This window comes from Cucurbita pepo, chromosome 2 (genome assembly GCF_057944985.1).
Source record: "Cucurbita pepo subsp. pepo isolate OVF chromosome 2, ASM5794498v1, whole genome shotgun sequence".
In the NCBI taxonomy this organism is placed as follows: Eukaryota; Viridiplantae; Streptophyta; class Magnoliopsida; order Cucurbitales; family Cucurbitaceae; genus Cucurbita; species Cucurbita pepo.
In genome coordinates, this window is record NC_141799.1 from 597,487 (window position 1) to 623,050 (window position 25,564).

Sequence of the window (25,564 nt, forward strand, 5' to 3'; positions counted from 1 at the left end):
ATTTATTTTAATGAGAAAAGGATTATTTTTCAGAAAAAAAGGCAGCCATACACGTGGCAATATTACATTTGTGGCTGAGAGGGATTTGTGCGATTGATTGTATGGTACGAAAAGAGAATGATAAATAAAATGGTAGCCGATTTTGTACAATAAATAAAAAATTTTAAAACATCATAATCTGAGGATTATTAAATTATTAAAATGGGAGAACAAAAGGTAATAAATATGGGTGAATCTGCAAGTCTTTCTAGTCTTTCACCGCCCAAATCGGGACCGATTACATTCAGCCGGAGATCGCGGCGACCGGTTGCCCGTTCTTTAATGCATATCCGGGTCGGGTCGGGCGAGAGCAATCGTTTTTTTCAACGATTTTAATAAATATTTATTTGTGTGATTCATATTTGATTCGTGTAAAGTTATGTATTTAATTATCATAAAATCTTAATTAATCATGATAATTTAAAACGGTATATCTCGCTGAATAATAATAAATACCTCAAATTTTTATTGATTATTATCTCAGGTTTACACTATCTTTTTACTTTTAATTGATAATTTTTAACGATACGAGCTAGATTATAATGTTATATATATATATTATCATATGAATATCGAGATGAGCTAAATTGATATGGTAGTGTTCTCTCTTGTGCATACTTTCTTTTGTCACATATAGAATAAATTTAAATTTTTAGTATTATATATTTGAATTTAGTCAGTTTTACCAAGATAAACGAAGTTATAATGATATGTAAATTTTTATTTAATTGGTTGCGAAGTATTAGGTTAAAACAAATTAAATAATATTTTATTATTAAGAATAAATCCGAGTAAAAAATAAAATAGCAACTTTTTATTAATTATTTTATACTCTAAAAAAACAAAATAAATAGAAAAGTTTCTCTGTTTTTTTAGTTTGTTTTGTTCTTGAGAAATGTTATTATTATTATTATTTATTTTTATTTTTGATGTAAACAGTCACTATGCTCACTTTGTTGATTCCGAAGCCGAAAAGCCATAAACACAAACATGAATGAAGCATAGAGAAGGGTCAATTTTTTTGGAGTTCGCGGACAAATTTTTGAAAGCGATATACATTTCTGTAGAAAAAAGGTTGAATACCTTGGAAAAGTGAGAGTGTGAGAATCAAATCAATCGAGGCGAACGACATTGACGGATTTGAATTCTTGCATTGCTCGTTCGAGTGGAATCGATTGCTTAGCGAAACTTCCGATAATCCACCATTTCATCAACAGCAATGGCAGCGATTTGCTCTCACTCCATTGTTCGATCGGAGAAAAGCTCCCTCCCTACCCACTTCTACTCCAGTAGAAGTATTCGGCGATCGGTGAAATTTTCCGGCGGCCTTTCAGGATTTTCTGTCGCTTCTCCGGTTCGTTTTCCTTCAATCACTTGCCAGACCTCTGCAACTTCCCCTTCTCCGGTTGTATCAAAAGGTGCATGTATGTCTCCGATTTTAACCTCTTGTTTGCGATATTATTCCTATTATTTTCATTTCGATTAAGGTTTTTGCGGTTCTTGCTATGACTTAGAAGTTAGGGTTTATGGACTGTGAGTGTTGGTGGTATTTATATTGCTCTATCACTGTTCTTATGTGGTTCGTGAAGTTGGATAAGTTGTACTTATCAGACGGTGTATACGCCTTTCTGGGTGCACACATCTATCTGTTTGGATGCTGCTCTGTCTAAATGCGAGACGTGAACAAATTTCTCTTGAACTTGAACCCACTGATTTTTGACGCTTGCATTGGCGATATGCGATGGCTGTCTCACTGGCTTGAGAAGAGATTATAGTGTTTTTTCCTTCCACTTTTTCTCAGGCAACAAGTTATTGGAAATGCAAGCAATTCAATGAATCGACTGGTGTATGCTTTTAGTTGTCTGACTATTGTTCTTTTTTGTATTGTTTGTCAGTGAAAGCAGAGAAGAAGGACTTCCTTCACCTCAGTGATTTTGATAAATCCACCCTCATGAAGATCTTAGACCGTGCAATTGAAGTTAAGGCGCAACTGAAATCTGGAGATAGGACATTTCTCCCATTTGAAGGGAAGACAATGGCTATGATATTTGCAAAACCATCCATGAGAACCAGAGTTTCATTTGAGACTGGTTTCTTCTTGCTAGGGGGGCATGCCATATATTTAGGGCCCGACACTATCCAAATGGGAAAAAGAGAGGAAACTAGGGATATTGCTCGTGTTCTGTCTCGATATAATGATGTCATCATGGCCCGTGTTTTTGGTCATCAGGTATGAGGGCCAATTTATTACCTTCTTAGTTCCAAGTGACAACATGTCAAGATATTAACATGAATATTTGCCTTGCGTGTACTCAAAGATAGTCTTGCCTTGTCAAAATTGTTATTTTGTCACAATTTTAATGAAGCAAAATAAGGGTGGTTGAGATTTAGGCTATTGATGGTGGCTTGTGAAAACCCTTTTCTAGCTAAATATGGCTTAATGATGTTTCTTTTATTACCTTATATTTCTTGTAAATAACCTTTTGATTGAGTTTTTCTAAATAACAAAAACATTGTGAAGCATTTGTAACAACTGCTTAAATCTTCTTCGCAGCAGACCCGTACTAGTTATTATTTCAGCTTCTACTTGATACAATAATCAAAGGAATTGAAGTTTTCTTGACATTTCTTTTCTGATAGATAGCTATGTTGAATTATTCATCTATGATTGAATGAAGTTTATGTATCTGTTGGGATGAAGTCACCTGTTTACAATGTTGTCTGGATTGTGGAACATTAAGGTGGGAACCGTGGCCTGTTAGCATCATTTTATATGCAAAACTACAGTCATTTAGACACAAGTTTACTGTGATGTGTATCTATTCAAGTAGGCATACTAAAACTAGTCATTGGTAAAATACCAAACACAGCCAGAAATGGCTCCACCATGGGATGGACGTGTGAGGAGGAAATAGTCTTATATTTAAACTTCTTCTCTTTGGTGGGTTTCTATTTGGGAAAATCAATAGCAAATTGAAGGCCAAATACTCCTAGCTATCCTAAGAAATAAGGGAAAAGGTGTCGAATTTCAAGTTAACTGGAATGTAAGCAATCTTGCCATATACTTGTGGACTGTGATTTCTTCTGTTTCATTAATCCGTTGCAATGATTAGTAGTGCGGATGTTTCTCTACTGGTCGTCATACTATCATTTTGTTGCAGGATATTCTTGATTTAGCAAAATATGCAACCGTGCCTGTAATAAATGGCCTGACGGATTACAACCATCCTTGTCAAGTAATGGCTGATGCACTCACTATGATTGAACACATTGGCAAGTTAGAAGGAACTAAGGTTTGGTTTTCCTCATTTGTGTTTCGTTATAGTAGATATAAAATATACTTCCGTTATATGTCTCAAATGAATTGAGCGGATGATAATGAAAATTTAGGTTGTGTATGTTGGAGATGGAAATAACATGGTGCACTCGTGGTTGTTGTTGGCATCAGTTGTACCTATCCACTTTGTTTGTGCCTGCCCTAAAGGTTTTGAGCCGGATAAGAACACAGTTGAAAAAGCCCGGCAAGCTGGAATTAGCAAGATTGAGATTTCCCATGATCCCAAGGAAGCAGTGAAAGGCGCTGATGTTGTGTATTCAGATGTCTGGGCAAGTATGGGACAAAAAGAGGAGGCTGAATATCGGCGTAAAGCGTTTCAAGGCTTCCAGGTACTTGTTGAAGCATTTTCTTTCTAATGAATGCACTTCGAGCTAATTAATTTTGTCAATGAAGATGCTACTAAAAAAAATTGTTGTTGAAGATCGACATGCTCTGATGGTCCGGCTTGATATTGAATTATCTGATTTTGATCTTTCATGCTATTACTTGGGATGGAAAGTTTAGAAATAGCCTGTTGTCTACACTTTTTCTGTGCTGAATACCAAATAGTTGGTTTGTGCTGAAAAACTGTAGTTCATTCTGATGTTTGTTGCACAACAAACTCTCTGGCCAAGTATATGCCTTCCCGACCCATCCAAACTCGAACCTTCCCCTTCCAAACATCCCATAGTTAATCACTCCAGGTTGTCCTCCCTCTGCATTTGTGATCTCTCGGATTCAATGATGAAAACTTCCCCAATGAACTGTAATGGTATAATGTCCGATTCCGGGGAACTTAGCTTAGGTTACGAGAAGAATTAGATAACTACTCATGTCGTGGTTCTTCTTTCACTCCTATATTGAAACTGTGATGTGTTCTGTGACACTTGGGGACCCTATGCAAGACTAATCATTTGACACAAACATTGGAGAGCACTGGTCGTAGTTATTTTTTGATCTTTGGGATGCATGTGGTATACCTCATCGGAGCTGCAATGACATTGTTTGCGTTACTGATACAGGTTAACGAAGAGCTCATGAATTTAGCAGGTTCAAAGGCTTATTTCATGCATTGCCTACCAGCAGAGAGAGGCGTAGAGGTGACAGATGGGGTAATTGAGGCTCCCAACTCCATTGTCTTTCCACAAGCTGAGAACCGAATGCACGCACAGAATGCTATAATGCTTCATGTTCTTGGCTTATGATTGTGTCCAGCACTTAATAATGGAATATGCCAATTCATGTTTCAATAATAGTATGGCTGAGGTTAGCTAGCTTATGATTCTCTACCTTTTTGTACTGTCCTTTGTTTTTGCAAACTGGAACCTACTTTTTGCAGTACAGTTTTAGCTTTTGCAGCTAGAGTTTGTCATAGCCGCGAGCTCCTTTTTTTCAGAAGAGAAATGGTCTAGTAGTTTACATTATGTGAAAAATATAAAGTGCGACATCTTTTTAACAATTAGTCACGTTAGCAATAGTATAACAATAATTGACAGATAAATAAGGTTATAATTTTGATTATCTACATTTGTTGAACTAAAAAGATCAGATATATATATATATAAGATTGACGGTCAACTTACACTTCCAATATTGGTTTTTCTGACCACGATGACAGATCGAAAGAATTGTGTGGCTTTTCCCATCATACTACTATAAAATGATATGCAATGGTTATAAACATGATAATGCTTATGCAATTATAAGGAAATCTAGGGTAATCGACTGCGTTATAATCGTTCCTCCATGTTGAACTTGTTCCAAGCAGCCTGTTGATTACAGATTTGGAGTTAGCAACTTTTGAACTCAATTGCAAAACTAAATAAAATATAGACTCCCGCTGTGAATTCATTTTGAAACCTATTATGATTTAGAATCGCTTAAAAATCTACTCGAAACAAATAGATCATGCGGGAGCCAGAGGAACTCGCACCAAAATAGAGAAATAATGGTCTCAAATAGACTAAATGATCACCTAAAAGACTGGATTTAAATTGTAAGAGCTTTTGGTGCTGGTAACCATTAGAACATCTTCGAAAAGTGATTTTAGAATGACCAAAAAAATCACTAAAAAGGGCACGAAGAAAGTAATCTTCTATCATTCTTGAATCACTTTCAAGTATGTTCCATGTTCGTAATTCTTACTTGTAGCTCAATAATTTTTACCAAATTCCTAATTTAAAAAATAACAAACATAACCCAAATACCAATATAGATTCATTCAACATATAGATTCATTCAAGTAATAAATTTAGCACATACCTTCAAAAGATCAAAAACCTTCTCGCATATGTACTTTTGTGGAATGCTTGCACCCCGTTGCTGCAATTTGTCAGGGTGGACCGAAAGAGTTGCCCTACGGTAAGCTTTCTTGACAGCAGCTGTCGTGATAATATCTGTTAGAGGGACTGGCTGCCACCCACTGTCGGGCCCGAGGATCTATCAACATAATAAGCAGTTAGGTTCTGATCATAACATCCAAATCAGAGAAGAACAATAAGGGGCTCAATTTTAGCTTACATATTGTAGAGTCGAAAGCAATGCACGCAGATTTCCCTCCTTCCCACTTGACCACCGTTTAACTTCAGCATCTAGACCTTCTGCTAGTCTCTGTTACAAACAGAAGATATGGGCACTGTTAGACGAACTATCTCATAAAATACCAACTTACTCCTCCAAACTGTTAAGACGTGTAAATTACATTTCTCTCTTCCTGTTCTCTCTGTCCGAGAATGTCACGAATATTCTTCTCTGCAAGAGCATTCGCCTGAAATGAAACAGAAAAATTGAATAAAATGTGGCCATCTGCAATCAAATTTTGGATAGTTCACAGTTTGAACAGAACATACCACACGCTCAACTGTTCGTTGATGCCTCTCCAACCTGGCTTTACTTCTCTGTGCAGATTCCCCAGCAGATCCCACCTCTCTCTCTGACGCGTCGGGACCTATATCGAGTGACAAGTTGTTCAGAAACCACGGATAACAGTCACCGGAACAAAATAATAATCCCTTCATTTATCAAGTTTTCATACTGATAATAGCGAAACCTTTAAGCAGTTTGGCCAGAAAGTACTTAAAGCGCATAACTCACCTCCAAGGTTGAATGAATTCGCATGCCTGAAATTGCTGGAAGAACATTGGCCTTTTGGCTGAGAGTCCTGAATGTAAGTGCTTTTCGATGTTAATCACAATCATGTGCCCCTTCAATTGTTTCATGGACAATAAAAAAACATGGAGAGGAGGATAAAAAATAAAAGTACTCACATTAAATGAAAAGCTCTTCTTTACTTTACTAACTCCAGCTGCACCATTTAGTTTTTCGGCAACAATCTTGTCAGCCAGATTTCTTGCCTCGGAAATAGCCTTTTCGGACATAGCTTTTTCTAAAGCACGCTCTCTTGCCTCAGCAGTAGCCATTTCGACGGCAGCACGTTGAGCTTTTAATTTGGCTTCCTTTGAATGCTTTTCGGTAGAATGCTTAGTATTTGCCTCAATGGAAGCCTTCCTTGGGCGTTCACGTGGCTCGGCCATTACTCTTCGACGAGTGTCAGCAGAAGCTCTCTCGGCAGCAGCCCTCTCCCGGGCTTCTGCAAATGCTCTTTCACGAGCCTCACGAATTGCTCTTTCTACAGCTAATCTCTCCCTCTCTCTTTCCTTTCCTTTTGCTTCATCAATTTTTCTCAGCCGATCCTTTATCACTTCAGCATCTTTCTCAAATTTCTCATGGAAGACCTTCTCCTCCTGCATTAATTGGGGCGCTTGATGATTCTCGCCATTTTCTAAGATACTTTGATTTGTTGAGTTCTCAGCCAACTCCTCTTTAGATTGAGGCAAACCATGAGCTTCTGTCTCATTGTCGAATTTGGATTCAATCCCTGCTTCTCTCTGCATGTCAGCATTAATTTCTATTTCACCCAATGTTGGGGTTGTTTGATGATTCTCGTTTTCTGTTACCTTCTGGCCAGTACTAATCTCCTGTTCTGTATTTTCTAAATTCTCTTTTCTTCCTGAACTTCCAGGCGAATCAGCTTCTTCCAAAGTTTCCAAGTGAACTGCATATTCCACCTCTTTGTCAGACGAGTCACTAGCTTCCATTTCATCCTCTGTCATAATTACTCGATAACTATCCTCGCTTTCTCCTCGAGTTTCACTTGTTTTGATGTCATGAACTATTTCCGAGTCTATTTCAATCATGCCAGATTGACTACCGGTTCTAATATTGTTCTCATCAAATTCCAACTGCATTTCATTTTTCAAAACATAAAAAGTTTCACTTTCTTCTACTTCGATGGTTGCTTGATGGTTCTCAGTTGCTCCTGTGTTTGCGTTTTCCTCCACTACCTCTTCACTGATTTTGTTGTCATCTATAGTTATACTAGGTTGGTTACCTGCTTCAGTATTATTTACATTACTAGGTATCTCTTCTTCATTTGAATCGTCATCATTTTCTTCAATAATTGAAACTTCAATTTTCTCCATATTTCTCTCAATTCCTCTAAGTTCAGAAGCCATACCTTCAGCATTTTCCAAACTGCAAAAGATTGAGGACCAGTTCACAGATGCATCAAGTTGCATTTGCTCTAATTTCAAATCGATTAGACCAAAATCTAACCCACTTTGGATTGAAATGGGGCTTGCATTTGAATTTTCCATTTTGACTCTACGTTTAAGTGCATCCTCTGCCATAGAAAACAATTTAAAAGGCAATCTATCCTCCACGTCACCCTCCTCAGTAATTGCCTCAGATTCATTATTCACAACTTCCAAGGCAGTACTAGCTAACTCCATTGAATTATCAATATCCCGATATTCAGGCTGGTCGGTAATCACTTCTACCCCTTCCATACTAGCTATGAAATTATTAGCATCCTGATCTTCTGAGAGGTTATCACATTCATCCTGCTTACTTAAACCGTCTTCTAGTTCAATTTTATTCTCAGTATTCAGATTGTCTGGCGTTGCTTGTACGATGTTCTCGTGTACTGCACATTCACCAATGTTTATTTGTCTTTGAACATGATGTCCAATCTCATTATTGCGCAAATGAAAAGGAAGCCCTTCAATCATCTCATCATCCCGTTTGTTTTCTTGAAGGTCTTCATTTCCTTTTGATTCAACATCTTCTAGCATGTCTTGAGCTTCTTCGTCATCGTGGAAGACATTGTTACAATTTATAAATCCTTCCTCTTCGTTAGATTTATCTAATATCTTTTCAACATCATTTTCAATTTGGAAGGCATTTGTTTCTCCCTCTTTTTCTTCTTGTTGGCAGATATGTCTATCTTTCTCCACTACCCATTGATGAGCCTTAACTTGGGTCTCCCTGTCCTTATTTACCCCCATCTCCCTGATTGAGAACTCCTCGTGGTCTTCTGTTACTTGAAGTTCTTCTGGCAATTCCACACACTTTTCATGTTCTATGGATGCCTCAGTTTTCATTTCAGTTTCTAGCTGGTCTTGGCGACGTGTTATTTTATCTTCTTCCTTCCCAATAACACCTAGAACTGATTTTAATTTGCTCATAAGAATGCCTTTGACTACACTTAAGTTTATGCCATTTTCCTCAGGCTCCTTAGTCTTATCGACTATTACCAAGTTATCACCATATTCTCCAGGATTCTCAGATGTTTCCTTTAATCCAATGTTTCCTAGCCATCCATATCTATCTGTATTGTCCTCCTTTCGAGGTTCCAGTCTTTTTGCCTCATCTTTATCAAAATGCCTAGGTTCATAAAATTGTTCTGTTGCATCTAATTCTTTTGCTTCTTCCTCCCTACAATCAACTTTTGTTGCCTTCAATTCCACATAATTTGGTTCTATGGCATTTAAATTTTCCCTCACCGCTCTTTGAGTGATGGGACATTCTGCAGATGATTTGTCCTCCCTGCTATCAGCAATTTCTTCCTCTGAAGGATCCAGTTTTCCATTGGTTTTACCAGCCACCTTCTCTTGGCGTGTGCTTACCTCCTTTCTCTCTTCAGGATTTAGGATCCTAGAAGATCTTGTTTTTTTATGCTTTTGAAGTCTGGCAGCTTTCTTTCTTTCCATCGACTCCTTGGCAACTTTTATACTTTCCTGAGCAGCATCAATTGCTTTTCTCAAAGCTGCAACTGAGGCAGCAGCAACTGGATTCACCTCAACTTCCTCCCCGAAATATGGAGGTGAAGAAACGTCATAAGAATCTTTAGAGTGTTCAAAAGTTTCAGAATTTAAACCAGTTGTTTTGCCTGAAAATCCATCACTTCTACCAAATTTAGGCAGAAAATTATGTTTCAGTGGAGTTTCAGGTTTGTGTTCCCCTTGATCCACCTCATATCCATTGAATAACTTATCAGCTGAATCTGATCTAAACCAGCCAGTTCTGTTTTGACGATTAGTAGGATTAGTTGATCTAAACGTCGGTTCACTGTCACCAGAAATTGGAAGTTCTGGCTTATTTTCCACTTCATTCCCAACTTTTTCTGGGTGAATATCCTTTAATTTTTCAGATGTTGGCATATCAGTTACACTCATCTGCACAGGAGATTGTTCATCAATTAAACATGAAAAACCTGGAATGGCCTGGGGAAGAGCTACATGAGCTGTCTCTGTCGCATAACTTTTGCTTCCTTGGTTGATCTTTTGATATGACACGCTGAACTTCTCCATTCTATCAAATGGAAGAGATGATGCTTCACGCGTGGAAAAACTATTCTCCTTTTCATACTGAGAAGAATTTTCTGTTGCTGCGGATCCTCTTCCAGCTGAAGTCCTACGATATAGCAACAATGTACAAAGTTCACTAACACAAATAAAATCACCATGTTCATTGTTCCTTACGGTTTGTTTCCTCTTGTACTCGGAAGTGAGAACAACAGAAAGAGAAGATATCAAAACGACCAACAAAAATTACTCCAATCAAAGGAATCGCCACCAGAACGTGAAGATGAAATTGACAGCACTCATGCCTATGTAAGGGATGAAATGCAAAAAGGCAAGAGGCTCGCTAAGTGGATGCCTTTATATCAGCGATCCATTGTGGTCGTGTCAAGAAATCCAAATCAATTCATTCGAACTTTAAACACCAAATATAGTCTGATCCAACAAACGTCCGTTTTAATTCTCCATTTTCACGAGATAGGCCTTAACTCTACATAAATAAATTTCACTCTACCAACTCCCTCAACAAAATGGGGAAATGAATTGTGCGATACGCGAGAACATTGGAGGATATTTCGGAAAATAAATTAACAGATTAAAAAAGGAGAAAGAGAAACAGCTTATTAAATGGAAATCGCCCCGCTAACAATGAATTTCTACGGTTTCAAAATAGCCTGCATATTAAGAAAACAGTAGCTTACCGAGTTTCCTTAGAAAACGAATTTGCTTTGTTTGCTTCGGCCAGAAGTTCCTCATAAGGCACGGCGAAATTTAACTCATCGAAACCGCCAAAAATCTTCGAGTATTCAACCTTCGAGCTACGAACATCAACCGGAAACTTCTTGTCGCTCACTGCCGGAACATCAAGAATCGGAATCGAGGAAACTCGCGAACCGCCAAAAATCTCTCTGTAGTCCTCGACTCGAGCGGAGAAGACCGGAGCCCCGTGCTTCGACGGAGCAGCAAAAACGCCATCGTACGTCGATCTATCGTTGAAACTGCGAGCATTTGAATATTTCTTGTATACAGTCGACGAAGTTCGATACTCCATGGAAGAGGCAGTTTCTAGGTTCGATTAGATTTCTCTGTTGTTTATTTTCTCCTCCCCGGTCGTTCTCTGCAAAATAGTTTACAGAGTCAAAGAAGAGATAATGAAGAAAGCGAGTGAGAGAAGTTGCCAAGAAAGAGGGCGAAATGAAATGCAGTCTGACGGTGAAGAGGCCACATACTTGCTGACTAAACAATGGAAGCGGTTGAGTCACGATCGGTGGCCGGCAAACTGTCCGGAGAAGGCGGTCGGCGACGGAGATAGGCCGAAGTCACTATCCGTCATATGTGGAATTTAATTGGCTTTTCTACTGTCAGGACTCACCGTGGATGTTTGTTCTTGTTGAACGTGTTGCAAATCACGCATATCAAAACACACAATGGCAGGATTGTAATTACGCTCGAGACTTTCGAACCTTTTGGGAAAAGTGACAAATTTACTGTTCTTACCACCAACTCATCTATAGCTGTCAAAAATCTACCAAACGACGTCGTATCACAAATTAGTTTCCCAATCTATTTGCTTTTGTTACCACTATGCATTCAAATGTGCACAAAAATATTTAAAAAAATAAAAAATAAAAAATACATATACAAGTGCAAATTAATTAAATCAATTTATTTTTTAAAAATTATTTCAACTCGAAAATGTTCACTTCTAATATTTTAAAATTAAATAACTAAATTGAATAAGCAAGATAGAGTTCAAATTACTTTAAATAGTTTATTTTTACAGTTTAAAATTAATTTATTGCATAAGATTAAATTAATATGATTATTTAGTATTTTGTTCAATGAATTATTCTTACTAAATTTAAGATTTATTAATTGTAGTCTAAAAATATAAATAAATAAAACTGGTAAATTAAATGAAATCTTTAGGGATTTTAAATTAACTAAAACTACCCTTTTACAGTTGCTTGCAAGCCGTATATACCTTTTTTCCCCTTTATTTTTTTACCTAAAGTTTTACCTTAAGAGTCTTTGACTGGGCTGTAACTTGTAATGACCATTTAAATTTATTGCAATTTAATTGCCAAAACAGCGGCATTCACGTATTTTTGCTTATTTTATTTAACCAATAATAACTGAATACATTTACTAACAGGTGACGTGCATACTTGAAATTAAATTGGAAAAGTGAATTGTACAACAATAAAATAATTATTATTATTTACAAATGCATTTAAAGATAAAATAATGACTACATCGACCTCTTAATTTAGTTTGACATACAAGCCACGTCTCAAATGACTTTTGCTATTGATTTCAAATTTTTCAATATAATATAAATATAAACCTGTCGATTATTTATGAATTATTATAATAACTTAAATCAACCGTCAGTGAAGTATATGATATAGACGATATAGACGGATAAAAGGTTTAAGTTGTAATCAATAACCATGGGTTTACACGAATCTATGTCTTTCTCTAAAATGCGAGAGATCAACTGAGAATTTGAGAAGATGACCTATCGATGGAACCGTTGAGAAATAATTGGGCGTTTGGAAAGAGGAACAAAATGGGCCCACTGGGCCTCGTCACTGTTAATAATAGTTGTCAATGATCCATTGGTTCAATTATCACCGACTTTTTTTGTCTCCTTAACGTTTAAATCGATAATTAAATATAAATTAAAAAAGAGAACTACAATGAATTTAAAATACTAAAATTAAAAAAAGGTAGGGAAATAAATTATTAAAGTTGAATCACAGGGAATAAGCTTTTCAATTTGAAATGTGTTAGTTTAAACTTATTACTTCAAAAATAACAATAATATATTTTTTTACCCACAAATAAATAAATAAATTATGCATTAATTTTCAAAACTTAACTTATTGTTATACCTTATTATTTTAAAAATAAGAATTATTTTATTATATACTTTGCACCCATATTTAAAAAAATTAAATTAAATTTAAAAAAATGAAATAAATTAAGAAAAAAAATAATCCACATTTGTGAATCTTTGATAAAGTGACTGGAGAGTAGGGTAGGGGCGAGGGGGTCGGGCAAGGGCAACACCCTTTGACCTGGGCTTGAATTTTAAAAAACAAGGTACGGGGCCACGCGCCTATGCATTGATTTAATAATGGGGGCCTCTGGCTCTCCCAATGTGTAAATTTAAAGCAATTAATAAAAGCAGAGCGGCAGTGGTTGGTGGGAATGGGCATCGGCATGGCTGTGCCCGTTTCAGCTTTTGTGTCCCTCATTTCCCTTTGACGCTCATCATTTCATTTTTGGACCATTTGTGAGATCATGAACCATTTTTTTTTGAAGGGGTGGAAAACTTACTATCAAACACATTTTAGAATCGTGAGATTGACAGGTCAATATATTATTAGTAGTGAGTTTGGACGGTTACAAATGACATCAGAGTCAAACACCAAACAGTACACTAACGAGAATGTTAGCCTCGAAGAAGGTAAATTATGAGACTATACATCAGTTGGAGATTGAAACAAAACATTCTTTATATAAATGTGACAACCTCTATCTAATTTTAAATTCGTGAAGAGACGACTATACGTGAAGAATGAAAGTAACAAAAGAAATTATGAAATAAAGTTGTAATGAGACTTTTAATTTTGTAATTTTTGAAGGGGCATGAGTAATTGATTATGATGAATTGTTTATTTGACCATAATTTTGCACTCATGCAGTAGATTTGGATGGAACGCTTTCATAGGGATTTGAGTAGCCAATCATGTGCCAACTTTGAGCACCACGCTGCTTTTTTATCATTGGAGACCAAAACCATGCCTCATCTTTCTCTCTCTTTCGTGTACTTGAATTTGAGTCACAATAATTTCTTCTTCTTCTCTCCTTGCTTTTCTACACACTTTCAAGAGAGGGTACATGGTTCGTTATGTCGTTGGTTTACATTCAACGTCATATTAATCTACATTATAAGTATACCCGTCAAAATGAGAGACAATTGTGTAAAAATAGAGATTAATAGTATACCCTAAACAAAATGATACCATTTTGAACTGTCGTTAAATGCCATGTTTCCAAGACGATAAAAATTGCATATTATTCTTTTATGCTCATAATTACGATTATAATATTGTGGCATTCTTGAAAAGCGTAGCTGCCTAAGCATGGTTTCCCTCTCCCTTAAGTTAACGTCTACATTATGTCGGGAAAGAAAGAAGGGGGAACAAAAACTGTTTACATGGGCCTTGTAACGCAAATTTTAGGGCCGAGCCCATAAGTGGCAATCAGGCAGTCTGGACGTTGTATGGGCCCAAAGGCCCAACTGAAAGAATTTCTCTAATTATTTTTAAATAATATATTATAATATATTTTTCTCATACATATATGTTTTACTTTTAGGAAGCATTGATATTATTAGGGTACCCTATCCTGTCTTTTCTCATGACGTAGGCACCCACCTACCGCCACTGACCAGTACCTTCCAGAAAATACGCATGGCCTTCTTATTGGTGGGCCCCACAGATGTTTATTTTTAATATAATATTATTAATTATATTATAATGTTTGGTAATGCTTAACATTTTTAATTATTGCATGGAATCGGGCCCCTTACTTTCCCTGTTCGGTGAGTCAATAATACACCTAATCTACCTCATGTCGGGTAAATTTGTTATTAAAAACATTTTACATTCATTAATTTAATAATTTATATGTGAGATATTTAAAATAAGGTTGATAAAACATAGCAATAAAGGAAAATAAACACAAATTATCTCAATATGAACTGTGTATATAAAATATCTAATATTTTTACACAATACTTCCACGTCATAAAATGATTTAAAAAATAAATATAAAAAAAACCCATAAAATTATAAACTGACCACTAGAATTCAGAAGAATTCTAATATAATTACTCCTTTTTTTTTTTTTCTTTACATTATGGGAACACATACAAATCCGACCGGGTTTTTCAAGCACCGACTCCACCACGACCAAGTCTGGAAGCCGAAACATTGGCCACGTGGAACTGCGAGACGTAGCTGTTGCCAGATCCTTCGATCACAGGCGGTTCGTTTAGAAATGCCCAGTTACTTCTTCTCCACCTGATAAAACCGCAAGTTTTTTGTCATAAACCCTCATATTCAAATATTCCAATTATCATATTTAAAAAAATAAATAAAAATCACTTATTTAATATAAAAATGGAAATCAATTAATTAAATAAATAAATTACCAGCCATTTTTCTTGGGCTTGTTGTCTAAGCCAGCTTCAGACTCCATGTCCAAGAAACCCTTCCTCGTATTAAATGGAGGCACAGAGCTTGACCGCTGAAGATTATTTCCACCAAATTCCACCTTCTTAATTTCCTGCCAAAAATAAATAAAAATAAATAAACACAAAATTACAACATAAAAAGTCAGAACACAGTTGACTTAACCAGACCATACCTCACAGCTCTGAAACGGACTCAAAATGGCTCTAAGATGTTCTTCATGCAACTGTTTCTTCGTCTTCCAAAACGCTTCAATCTCTTCCTTCGTCAATGACTTGTTCCTCCGGTGACTCACTGCAAATAATTACAATTAATAATTTCATTTAAATTAAAAATAAAAAAATATATAGAAATAAAAGCTTTACCTTCTTCTGGGTCACTCGCCGGAGAATCCCAACCCGCCATTAAAGAACCCATCTCTCAAAATACAAGCTTTTCTTTTCTCTCTTTAAATTGCTGATAATCTGATATGGTTTGTTATTACGAACAAATATATATATATATATACACACAAAATTGGCGTCTAGCTAGCAGTGTGTCTTTATCTCTTAGCTCCGATCTTATCTAAATTTTTTATTTTTTTTTAATGTTAATTGGTTGACAACGATAGGTTTCGTCGGTGTTTAGTTTATTAAATTTAAAAATCCGGATTTTTTATTAGAGCCCACAGATTTCTGCGCCGGTTTGGTGGGTTTTTGGCGTTGACTAACCTGAAACTAAGAAATGGAAGCTTCTTGACTTTGGTCATTGCTTATCTAAATACACGTTTACCTGATTCATCAGGGTTCCGTGCTGCTTTTATTCTGAAGCCCATGGGCGCAACAGGCCCAATTCGTTGTTTTCGGCCCATATTGTGGATTATGGACCGATCAATGTGGGCCATTTTAAGCCCATGGTCGCAACAGGCCCAATTCGTTGTTTTTGGCCCATATTGTGGATTATGGACCGATCAATGTGGGCCAAGCCCATGTTTGATGCCTGCTTAGTTGACTCATCTTCTAAATTATTTTGTAATTAATTAAATGTACTTTATTCCTTGATTTTACGTAGCTATTGCTCTTATTAAAAATCAATTAAATTATTAATAAATTGGTCGTTTATATTTTCAATTTTGATATTTTTAGAGTCAATAAAAGTCTCGATATCGTATACTTAATTAATATTATATATATATATATATAATCAATTAGTGGTAATGATTTAATTATGAAAAGATTAATCTAGAATAATAACATTATTAGAAATATGTGAATAATTGAACATAAATTGTGAAAAAATAGTGACATTGGGACAGCTATGTTAAATAATTAGTTCCATTAGATTGAGCAATTGAATCGGTGAATGGCCACAAAGATAAAAGGATGGAAGGAAATCTAGAATGGGTGGGCCAAGGGAACTGAAAGGGGAAAGGAAATAATGGGCCCAGCCCAATTCAAATCATACAAGAAGAAGCCGAGAGAATCGGGTTGGGCAAAAACGGTCACAAATTAATAAATAAATAAATAAATAGATCGAGTACCGACCGACAAGATAGCCAAATGGCTGTCCCCACGATTCCATACCTTCTTAACAAACTCCTCCAACTTAGCTTAATTTTCACCCGCTAATTACTATTCAACCATATTAAATAAATATTTATATTTTTTTAATATAATAAATAGGATTTATTCGAGGAACATTTTGATGTAATTCCATTATTATATAATAAAATGTCGCATATAGATTTTCGTATTAAATGATATGAAATTATTATGTGAATTGACCATTAATTAGACCATGGTTGATTTGATTTTAATTCATGTATGTGTTTTATTTCTATGAAAATTTAAATATTTATGATTTAATTATTGTATTTTTGGAAGTAAATATATTAAATTACTGATGGGTTAAAAAGGGAGAGGACGGAAGGAAAATGGCTGCTTCCATGTTGGAAGATTATGAGTTGGCTTTGGCTACTTCAAACTTCCAACCAAATCCAACCAATCCCTACCCGACAAGTGGCAGACATTTTGATTTTGTGACGTCATATCTTTTTATGGTGCATGAAAATATATTTAATGTCGGATTATCATAATATATCATTTTTTATTTATTTATTTATTTTGTATTTGCTTGGAATTATCTGTTTGGTTTGTTTCACCTTCTAAACCCATACACAACATAGACACCCACCAAACCCTCCACCTCAAATATGGCTTCTTTCCCTCAGCCTTTAGTTTTTATTTTTTTAATTATTTACTATTTTGAAAAAAAAAAAAAAAAAAAATCAAGAGTATTTTGGATAAATTTAGGGATTATGAATATTATAATCTTTCTAAAATTATAATCAAAATCTCTTATGTGGGGACCACACGGTCGAGGAGCCTCATGGATGCTGATAAAATCTAGCCGGCATGCATTGGACCGGCCGGCTCAGTCCCACGTCGGTTAAAAACTAACATCATTATTATTAATAAGAAGAGTAGTAATAAAATAACAATAATAATAGTCGTGAAAATAATCTGACGTGGCATACATTTGTAATAAGCAAGGGCTGGACGTGCAATTGTGGTTCCCTTTGACACATTTCACGCATATTTTCTCATTTATCACTTTTCAACTCAAATCTTCCCCTTAATTTCCTATTTTAACCTTTTCTTTTTCCTTATTTAATTTTAAAAATATATTTATGCATTATTTCTTTTAAATATATAATTCATTCCATCGATCTTTATCAATCATTTAGGATAGGATATGAAAATTATTTCGTCAAATTAATACAAATTCTTTTAGCATGATTTATTTATTTGAAGTATTTAAAAAAAAAAACACTTAATATATAATTATTTTAAATCAAACCTACCTAATTTTAGAGTTTTTTATAATAAAATTGGTGTAATTATCAATTATTTTAAATGTGTAAATATTAATGAATTATGGAAAAGTAATACACGTGTGAATCAAGCATGGTCAATGATTGCATTAACGAATCCATGGGTTCATTGAACACGAACCGGAACTGAGTCGTTTAATCAACAGTGGAGTGGGACCCAATTCAACGCATTGATGTAACCATTAACACCATTTTCATCCTTTTACACTATAATTTTTTTTTTTTTTTTTTATAAATAGACTCTAAAATTAGAAAATGATTGCAATTGGTATCTTTCATTTAAATTTTGCTAATTCATTTATTAATTAAAAAATCTCAATTTAAATAATAATAAATAAAAAAAGTTAAAAGGCTATGTCCATATATAGATGTAGACCTGAGATGTGAGAGTGTAGGCAAAAACTGCTAAATATGTACTACCAAACATGTTCTAACGAGTTTCGACATCGTTCCTTCCACTCATTCTTCTATTATTTTCAATTATAAAATTCTTCCCTAATCCATAATAAGATAATATATTATTTTGATTAAGTTTATAAAAAATTTAGGTTTTATTAGATAAAACATTCCAAATTATATAATACATTGGTTAGATGTCTATTCAATATAAAATTAAATGTTTAAATATCTATTGTTTAAAAATTATTAAGGTTGGTATGAAATATATAATTTAAGTGTAAAATTAAATGGAATGTGTTTTAAAATAGGGAAGTGTTGTAAATAAAATTAAAATATAATATTCTTAACCTTAAATCGATGTGAAAGACACCTTATAATTTCAAAATTCTAAATTGACTACTTTAAGACCGATATTTTAAAGAGTATATTTCACTTGTTTGCTTCATAATATTATATTATAAATTTATTAAAATAATTACTAATTTTAGGATTCCGAAAATATGTTTCAGACCCATTTGTGTAATATATTATTTTAATAATGTAACTTCACGTGAGCCCGGGGCATGGTATGTAATTACAAAGAACGTGCATCAGACTTCCTACAGAGAGACTACCGTAGGTAAACGTGGACCTCAAGTATGTCCTCCAATTAGAATGCTCCACATCAGCAAGTGACATAGGGAACACGGATATTTTAGAGTGAGCGAGCACAGAGGAGAATTGACCCACGAGTTTAATGGACGAGAACCTTGGAACGGGGTGGTTAAAAAAATGTTTAATAAAATGACGATGAGGATTTAAGATCCGCAGGAACGAAAATCGAAGAGCTCTGTTGGTGACCCTGGCACTCGCCGTGACGGAGGCGGCGACGGCGACGCGGTGACGACGGAGGAGACGACCTTGTGTTGCGGAATCACAGAGGCTTTAAAAGAATTTTTGGCTAGCTTTTTTGTTTCAAATCTTAGCCTCTTCGCTCTCTCTCTCTCCCACTCACTCTCTCTTCCTTCAAAAGCCGTCTGCAACTTCCGAGACATTGCTGCCTTTTCGATTTAAAACGGGAATTCAATCCATCAAAATCCTCCGAGTTTCACAGGATCTCTGGATATCTGTTTCTCTCGCGGCTTTCTCCGTTGCTGTTCTTATTTTTGCGGTACGTGTCTTCATCTGTTTGCCTCTTTGTTTCTTCATCGAATCGTTTCTTTTTTCAGTTACGGAATGAATTAGAAATGTGAGGAACGCGATTGGAGTCATTCGGATTTTACTTCCGTAACGTTTGATGAGTGTTTCTGTTTGTTTTACGTGTTGAATCTGTTATCTCAACGAGGCTACTCATGTAGAATTGATGATTAGAATGTATCATGCGTATTTGTTGCTGTTTTCCGTTGAGTTTATCTGAGATTTGAATCGGAGTTTTTGATCTCAATGGCGTCTTTGTGTAGTGAGGCGAATACTGCTATGACGATGCCTCTGAGAGGCATAATTAGCGAGCAGAGTGAAATAAGAGAAAGCAGTGGGAATTCGTCGAGAAAAGTGAGGGAGGGAGTTCAAGTGCGTCATCTCGGGAAGTCGCATATTGTCCCTGAGCATCCTTCGTCATCTTCTCCGGTTCCGATCGAACAGAGCCGGTGGGCGAATTTGCCGCCCGAGCTTCTATTGGACATAATTCAACGAGTGGAAGTGAGTGAGACCACTTGGCCTTCTCGCCGGCATGTTGTTGCCTGTGCTTCAGTTTGCAGGTCATGGCGGATGATTACAAAGGAAGTTGTGAGGACTCCCGAACAGTGTGGGTGGATCACCTTCCCAATTTCCCTGATGCAGGTATCTTAGTTTAGTTCATCCTTTGTCATTTTCAAGGCAGATTTTGAGCTCCCTAACAACCAGGGCTTTAAATCTGAATCTATTCTTCCTTGTTTTTGACTTAATAAAATAGCCGGGACCAAGAGAAACGCCAATCCAGTGCTTCATTAAAAGAGAAAGGGCAACTTCAACGTTTCGGCTCTATCTCGGCCTAAGCCCTGGTAATCAAATCGGGGTAGTTATTCACTCCTTTCGGTTTTTCCTCTATATGATATATTATATATCTAATCAGCTTTTTTTTTTTTTTTTTTTTTTTTTTGTTTATTTATAGCTCTGTCTGGTAATCTAAGTAAACTGCTGCTAACTGCGAAAAGAATCCGACGAGCAATGAGTACTGATTTCATTGTATCGTTACTTCCAGACGACTTCTCTCGAGCAAGCAACAATTTCATTGGAAAATTGAGGTGAGCTATGGCCGCCACAGTTACGTTGGTTGCAGGGTGGTTGCTTTGCTTTTAATTAATGAACTGACATGAAAGTTGATGATGGATCAGGTCAAATTTTCTGGGGACCAAGTTTTCGATTTATGACAGTCAGCCTCCACATGACCCAAAATTGCGAACTAGTAGATCAAAACGAAGAATTCATTTGAAACAGGTTTCTCCAAGTAAAACTCCAACCAACTATAAAGTCGCTGCCGTAAGCTACGAGCTGAATGTCCTCCGCACCAGAGGGCCGAGGAGAATGAGGTGCACAATGCATTCGATACCTGTTGCAGCTGTGGAGGAGGGCGGCACTGCCCCAACTCCAACAGAGTTTAAAGACTGCATCGATGACCATGATTCATCTACGTCGAGTTGCAAAGGAAAGAAGCCAATATGGGAGTCGTCCCCCGAGCCTCTTGAATCGACAGCACCGTTGGTATTGAAGAACAAAGCTCCAAGATGGCACGAGCAGCTGCAGTGTTGGTGCCTGAATTTCAAAGGGCGTGTCACGGTTGCATCTGTGAGGAATTTCCAGCTGGTTGCTGCAGCAGAGACGAGTGAGAATGTGTCTGCAGCTGAACAAGAAAAAGTGATTCTGCAGTTTGGGAAGATTGGGAAGGATATTTTCACGATGGATTATCGCTACCCTCTCTCAGCTTTCCAAGCGTTTGCAATCTGCCTTAGTAGCTTTGATACCAAGCCAGCTTGTGAATGACAGACACCATCACTCAACAACTCGCTCCAAAATTTTCCAATTGTATATATTATTTTGGGAAGTAGCTTGGTTTAGACATTGAATTCAGTAATGAGGCAACAATTATGAATCTGCGATGATGGTAGGTAGTAAATCTAAATTATGCTCCAAAATCTGTATCATCTAATTCTTCGTCCAATTCGGATTCAGCAGAGTTCATTTATCTATACTCCAAAATCCTGAGATCACACTACATAAACTGCCATGGATACTCCCTTCGAATGCGTTCAGAGTGGGCCGCTAAACGGCACGTCTTGCATGACTACGTTAATTGTGGAATTAAAGTTCAACTCATAGTTAAAGTGAAGTCCAATTTTGAAAGCCTAGAATAGAACATGAAGCACGGCATGTATACGTACATGAGTACATGATATAGAATATCATCCAAATCAAAGCAGAAAGCTAGCTTGAGCCACGACTTTTGCTAAAATAACGAACCTACACTTCCTACACTCTCTTTAAGTATGTGTTGAAACACGACCTTTGCCAAGCTACTAAACGAGATAGATCTCCGGGTATCACCTTGAAGGAAGCCCACCAAAGCAAGATTTCAAATAGGATAGGGAAAAAAGAAATGAGTTCATGTCACAACCTTTATGTGAGAAAAGTTCTGTTGATGCCTTTTTTTGTTTTTAAAATTTTAAAATTTTATTTGCTTTTATTTTATTTCTCAAACTTTCAGAACTTATATTTAGTTCTCACAAGTTTTATATCAAAGTCTTAATTCTTACCTTAGAAGTAAAATTTGAAGATATGATACCTGGATAATTGATCGTGTTCAGCCCTCTTTTTTCGATATACATAGTAGCCTAATAACAAAAAAAATTATAGAAAATTGAAAAACTTTAATTAAAATGTCCCAAATAACATAGAACCTGTCTTAATCATAGGTCTAAGATTTAAATTCTTCTCATGTCCTTAGGTTGAAATAAATAAAAACTTTTAACTAAAAATTTAAAACTGAAAGATAAATGAAAGAATAAAATCAGAATTTAAAAAATTTGGAGATCTCAGTAGAAAAGAAAAAAAGATAAATGTCTAGGCACTTGTCATGTCCATGAAACTGTAGCTAAAGTCATTTTGTAGTTGCAGTGCATCTATTTCTAAGAGAAGGAATAATCATACTGAAGATGGAATGTGTATGGTATATTATAGCGTGCAGCTGAATAAGAAAAGGGAAGAAAAACCCAACCATAAATAGGAAAAGTAAGTTTCAAAAGCATTTTTCACACATTCAAAGGTGATTTGTAACTTTTATTATGGGCACATTTAAATGTCAAGAGATGGGCTAAGAATTGGATCTAATCCTCCTCCACCAGGCTGTAAATTTTCCAGAAAATTCTACCTTCTGAAGATACTTGAATGAAAAGAAAAGAGACTTTTCCAAAGGATTTCACTACAGCCAGTTCCCTTGACACTCTCACTACCCTCTGCTCAACAAAACGAATCATATCTTTTAGCCTTAAATATTATTCGTCAACTTGCACCGATCCCACTACACAAACACTCCACCTCCAGTATATAAGGAGCAAAGGACAATAATTCTCTTACCATCCCTCAGCTTCTTCTTTTCCCTAAGCTTCTCTGCCATATCCCAACGTCCATACCCCCCATTCTCTGTCCCAAACTAACTGGAAATAATGGCCTCAAGCTCTCGCACGACGGCACATGGCTTTTACTCATCCTGGACAATAAGGGAAAACAAGAAATTTGAGGAGGCATTAGCCTTCTATGACCAGGACACACCAGACCGCTTTGAGAACGTGGCGAGGGCTGTTGGTGGTGGGAAAACAGCTGAGGAAGTAAGAAGGCTCTATGAGTTACTGGTGCGAGATGTCAACAAAATCGAAGCTGGGCAAGTTCAAATACCCCTCTACAAGAACGTTGGATATAATGGCGGACCACCAGAGGCAATATCCTACTTGCTGAATATTTCCTCTACGAAATCATTCCAGGTCTGATTCCTATCCTCAGTCATCTTCTCCTTTCAACTCGTACATTAGAATAAATGTTCTTAACAAGAAAATTATGTCCTAGAATTCCTGGAGAAATATATTGAGACGATTCTATAACTGGCCGTTGTTAAGATGTCGTTTGATGTGTGGTAAAATGTTCACTAAGTCAGCCAAGCCACGAAGCTTATTCACACGCAGTATAATCCAAGCTAATAGAAAGAAATGTATTTACGGAAGACTAATTTAATTCATCAATCTTCACAACAACGCACATTCAACTTCTACTTCCCACTAGATCAAGCAAAGAATCTGAAAGTTTCCTCAAACTCAAGTTAAAAAGGGATACTAATTCCATAGGAAATATGACTAGGAGTGAATATGTTAATGGTGCATGAGTAGTAGCCATGCCTGCCATCTGAATCACAGAAAAAGGTTGACAATGGGATATTGCAAATCTTGAAACAGGCATTTATCGCAAATAACGATGCAGTCCACGTATCCCTCGAATGCATCCCTTTTTTTCTAGTGGCTACTACTTCACTAAAATGGCGGGCACTCCCCCTGATCCAATGCAAGTTTATCTTGCGAGTATGTGACTGTAATTTTCTAAGATTTTCCATTATCCTTAAGTATTCCACTTTCTACGAAATCCACATAATCTCTAACCTCGAATGCACACGATACCATAATTTGGAATCCATACTCCATGATGTAATTTTTCCTTTCATTCTCATCTTTTCTTGCAGTGTAAAATGCTCAAGAAGAATTTAAAGCTTCAGTAAAAAGTTGCCTGGTATGCGTATAAACAGTAACAAGTTCTGTGCAGATGCAGATAAAAGTGAAATGTCTGTGCTACTGATTCAGTACAGCACACGTCTAAATGTAATAAATGGATAAATTCCAGCTAGAATACTGTTGTAACTTAGCCAAAAACTGTACCTGCATCATGTGGAATCCCTTTTGAAATGGCATACACCATCTTTAATCGCTTCTCTTGTTTATTCTACTTCGCATAGTCTGAGAATCGATTAACGCTATTTTTAATACCGAATCAAATGAATGTAAAAATCGTTGCATAGTTATATCAGAACACAGACTAAAAAGATTAATAAATCCAACTATATTGATATATATATATATATATATCAGATGCAAGCAGCCTTAATTCTAAATTTCTACGTGAGACTGCAAAGAATCGCCTAATATCAACCTTCAATTAGCCCGTGCAGAGTACCGATTCAACAGGAGAGCAGATATAAAATGTATAACGCGATAGACAAAGGACATTATGGAGATGAGAACCGCAACAGAACCAAGAAATTTGATTATGCTACTCCTAAAATGGAATCAGAGATGAGCAAATCGTCGCTCACAGTTTCATGTAGTGTTACTGACCTTTACGACTCTGATGAGGTAGCAGTTGGAATTACAAGATAGAGATAGCTGATTCGATTTGAGAAACCGCGCGAACAAAGAATTGGAACGATCTTCTTGGAGAGCGCGATTACAGTTGCTTCCCGGTAGAGTGAGATATTAAAATTTGAGTCCGCCTTTTGAGAAACGATTGACGCGGGAATATCCATAAAACTGGTCCTACATTGTACGGACCGATCCGAATCATCGGATATTATTATTTAGGTTAAAATAACATTTTAGCATTTTTAAGTTCACTTTTAATGGTGAATTTATCTCAAAGTTTCAATAGTATTTATAATTTTTCAAAAAAATAAAAAATAAAAAATATCGTTAACCTTAGTTTTAGATAAAATTATTAGTTTTGAAAATAATAGAGTTTAAAATAATAGTTATTTTAAGTTAAAAAAAACTTACTTGAAAACAATTTTTCTATTTCGGTATGGAAATTTCTTACATTTATATTTAAAAAATGCTCGTAAATGAAAGAGTTTCTAGATTTATTTATTTATTTAATATTTTGATATATAAGAAGTGAGAAAAAAATAATTGAAGAAGTGTGTGAGATTAAAGAATGGAAGGGGGAGTTACGAGGGTACTAACAAAATGAGGAAAAAAAAAAAGTT

General features: G+C 35.9%; 5 protein-coding genes across 7 annotated transcripts; 3 read left to right on the forward strand and 2 right to left on the reverse strand.

The window, feature by feature from the left end:
• Positions 1-985: 985 nt before the first annotated feature.
• LOC111787629 (ornithine carbamoyltransferase, chloroplastic) lies at positions 986-4,759 on the forward strand. Of its 2 annotated transcripts, none has more exons than XM_023667646.2 (5): positions 986-1,463; positions 1,935-2,269; positions 3,201-3,332; positions 3,430-3,705; positions 4,378-4,759. In XM_023667646.2, exons 1-5 carry the CDS (start codon positions 1,259-1,261, stop codon positions 4,558-4,560), a joined length of 1,131 nt encoding a protein of 376 aa, XP_023523414.1. In that variant the 5' UTR covers positions 986-1,258; the 3' UTR covers positions 4,561-4,759. The 2 variants fall into 2 exon arrangements, with proteins under 2 accessions (XP_023523414.1, XP_023523416.1); XM_023667648.2 differs by having other exon boundaries at positions 986-1,457.
• A 123-nt stretch (positions 4,760-4,882) lies between these two features.
• On the reverse strand, positions 4,883-11,371 carry AUL1 (auxin-like 1 protein). Its single transcript, XM_023667645.2, has 9 exons — positions 11,226-11,371; positions 10,698-11,113; positions 6,622-10,108; positions 6,449-6,515; positions 6,205-6,302; positions 6,057-6,122; positions 5,876-5,965; positions 5,618-5,794; positions 4,883-5,124 (listed from the first exon to the last, which is right to left on the reverse strand). The coding sequence occupies exons 2-9, from the start codon at positions 11,045-11,047 to the stop codon at positions 5,086-5,088; spliced, it is 4,374 nt and encodes a 1,457-aa protein (XP_023523413.2). The 5' UTR covers positions 11,048-11,113; positions 11,226-11,371; the 3' UTR covers positions 4,883-5,085.
• A 3,405-nt stretch (positions 11,372-14,776) lies between these two features.
• On the reverse strand, positions 14,777-15,787 carry LOC111788844 (uncharacterized). The gene is made up of 4 exons (XM_023669392.2): positions 15,629-15,787; positions 15,439-15,557; positions 15,224-15,357; positions 14,777-15,092 (listed from the first exon to the last, which is right to left on the reverse strand). Exons 1-4 carry the CDS (start codon positions 15,678-15,680, stop codon positions 14,960-14,962), a joined length of 438 nt encoding a protein of 145 aa, XP_023525160.1. The 5' UTR covers positions 15,681-15,787; the 3' UTR covers positions 14,777-14,959.
• A 3,517-nt stretch (positions 15,788-19,304) lies between these two features.
• LOC111788763 (tubby-like F-box protein 5) lies at positions 19,305-21,733 on the forward strand. Its single transcript, XM_023669254.2, has 5 exons — positions 19,305-19,684; positions 19,974-20,352; positions 20,465-20,552; positions 20,663-20,795; positions 20,886-21,733. Exons 2-5 carry the CDS (start codon positions 19,990-19,992, stop codon positions 21,529-21,531), a joined length of 1,230 nt encoding a protein of 409 aa, XP_023525022.2. The 5' UTR covers positions 19,305-19,684; positions 19,974-19,989; the 3' UTR covers positions 21,532-21,733.
• A 1,165-nt stretch (positions 21,734-22,898) lies between these two features.
• On the forward strand, positions 22,899-24,512 carry LOC111788765 (protein RADIALIS-like 4). 2 transcript variants are annotated; one of them, XM_087121667.1, is made up of 3 exons: positions 22,899-23,525; positions 23,991-24,113; positions 24,272-24,512. In XM_087121667.1, exons 1-3 carry the CDS (start codon positions 23,211-23,213, stop codon positions 24,305-24,307), a joined length of 474 nt encoding a protein of 157 aa, XP_086977793.1. In that variant the 5' UTR covers positions 22,899-23,210; the 3' UTR covers positions 24,308-24,512. The 2 variants fall into 2 exon arrangements, with proteins under 2 accessions (XP_086977793.1, XP_023525025.1); XM_023669257.2 differs by lacking the exon at positions 23,991-24,113 and having other exon boundaries at positions 22,932-23,525.
• The last annotated feature ends 1,052 nt before the right edge of the window (positions 24,513-25,564 follow it).

Excerpts from the sequence above, each read along its gene's own strand:
- LOC111788765 (XM_087121667.1), top strand. The coding sequence starts at position 23,211 with ATGGCCTCAAGCTCTCGCACGACGGCACATGGCTTTTACTCATCCTGG. Across the intron at positions 23,526-23,990 it reads CCTCTACGAAATCATTCCAG|GCATTTATCGCAAATAACGA; the intron begins GTCTGATTCCTA and ends ATCTTGAAACAG. Across the intron at positions 24,114-24,271 it reads AATGCAAGTTTATCTTGCGA|TGTAAAATGCTCAAGAAGAA; the intron begins GTATGTGACTGT and ends CTTTTCTTGCAG.
- AUL1 (XM_023667645.2), bottom strand. The coding sequence starts at position 11,047 with ATGGAGTATCGAACTTCGTCGACTGTATACAAGAAATATTCAAATGCT. Across the intron at positions 10,109-10,697 it reads TCGTTTTCTAAGGAAACTCG|GACTTCAGCTGGAAGAGGAT; the intron begins GTAAGCTACTGT and ends GCTATATCGTAG. Across the intron at positions 5,966-6,056 it reads GAGAACAGGAAGAGAGAAAT|AGACTAGCAGAAGGTCTAGA; the intron begins GTAATTTACACG and ends TGTTTGTAACAG.
- LOC111787629 (XM_023667646.2), top strand. The coding sequence starts at position 1,259 with ATGGCAGCGATTTGCTCTCACTCCATTGTTCGATCGGAGAAAAGCTCC. Across the intron at positions 3,333-3,429 it reads GCAAGTTAGAAGGAACTAAG|GTTGTGTATGTTGGAGATGG; the intron begins GTTTGGTTTTCC and ends ATGAAAATTTAG. Across the intron at positions 3,706-4,377 it reads AAGCGTTTCAAGGCTTCCAG|GTTAACGAAGAGCTCATGAA; the intron begins GTACTTGTTGAA and ends TTACTGATACAG.
- LOC111788844 (XM_023669392.2), bottom strand. The coding sequence starts at position 15,680 with ATGGGTTCTTTAATGGCGGGTTGGGATTCTCCGGCGAGTGACCCAGAA. Across the intron at positions 15,358-15,438 it reads GTCCGTTTCAGAGCTGTGAG|GAAATTAAGAAGGTGGAATT; the intron begins GTATGGTCTGGT and ends TATTTTTGGCAG. Across the intron at positions 15,093-15,223 it reads AAGCCCAAGAAAAATGGCTG|GTGGAGAAGAAGTAACTGGG; the intron begins GTAATTTATTTA and ends CGGTTTTATCAG.
- LOC111788763 (XM_023669254.2), top strand. The coding sequence starts at position 19,990 with ATGACGATGCCTCTGAGAGGCATAATTAGCGAGCAGAGTGAAATAAGA. Across the intron at positions 20,353-20,464 it reads TCCCAATTTCCCTGATGCAG|CCGGGACCAAGAGAAACGCC; the intron begins GTATCTTAGTTT and ends TTAATAAAATAG. Across the intron at positions 20,796-20,885 it reads AATTTCATTGGAAAATTGAG|GTCAAATTTTCTGGGGACCA; the intron begins GTGAGCTATGGC and ends ATGATGGATCAG.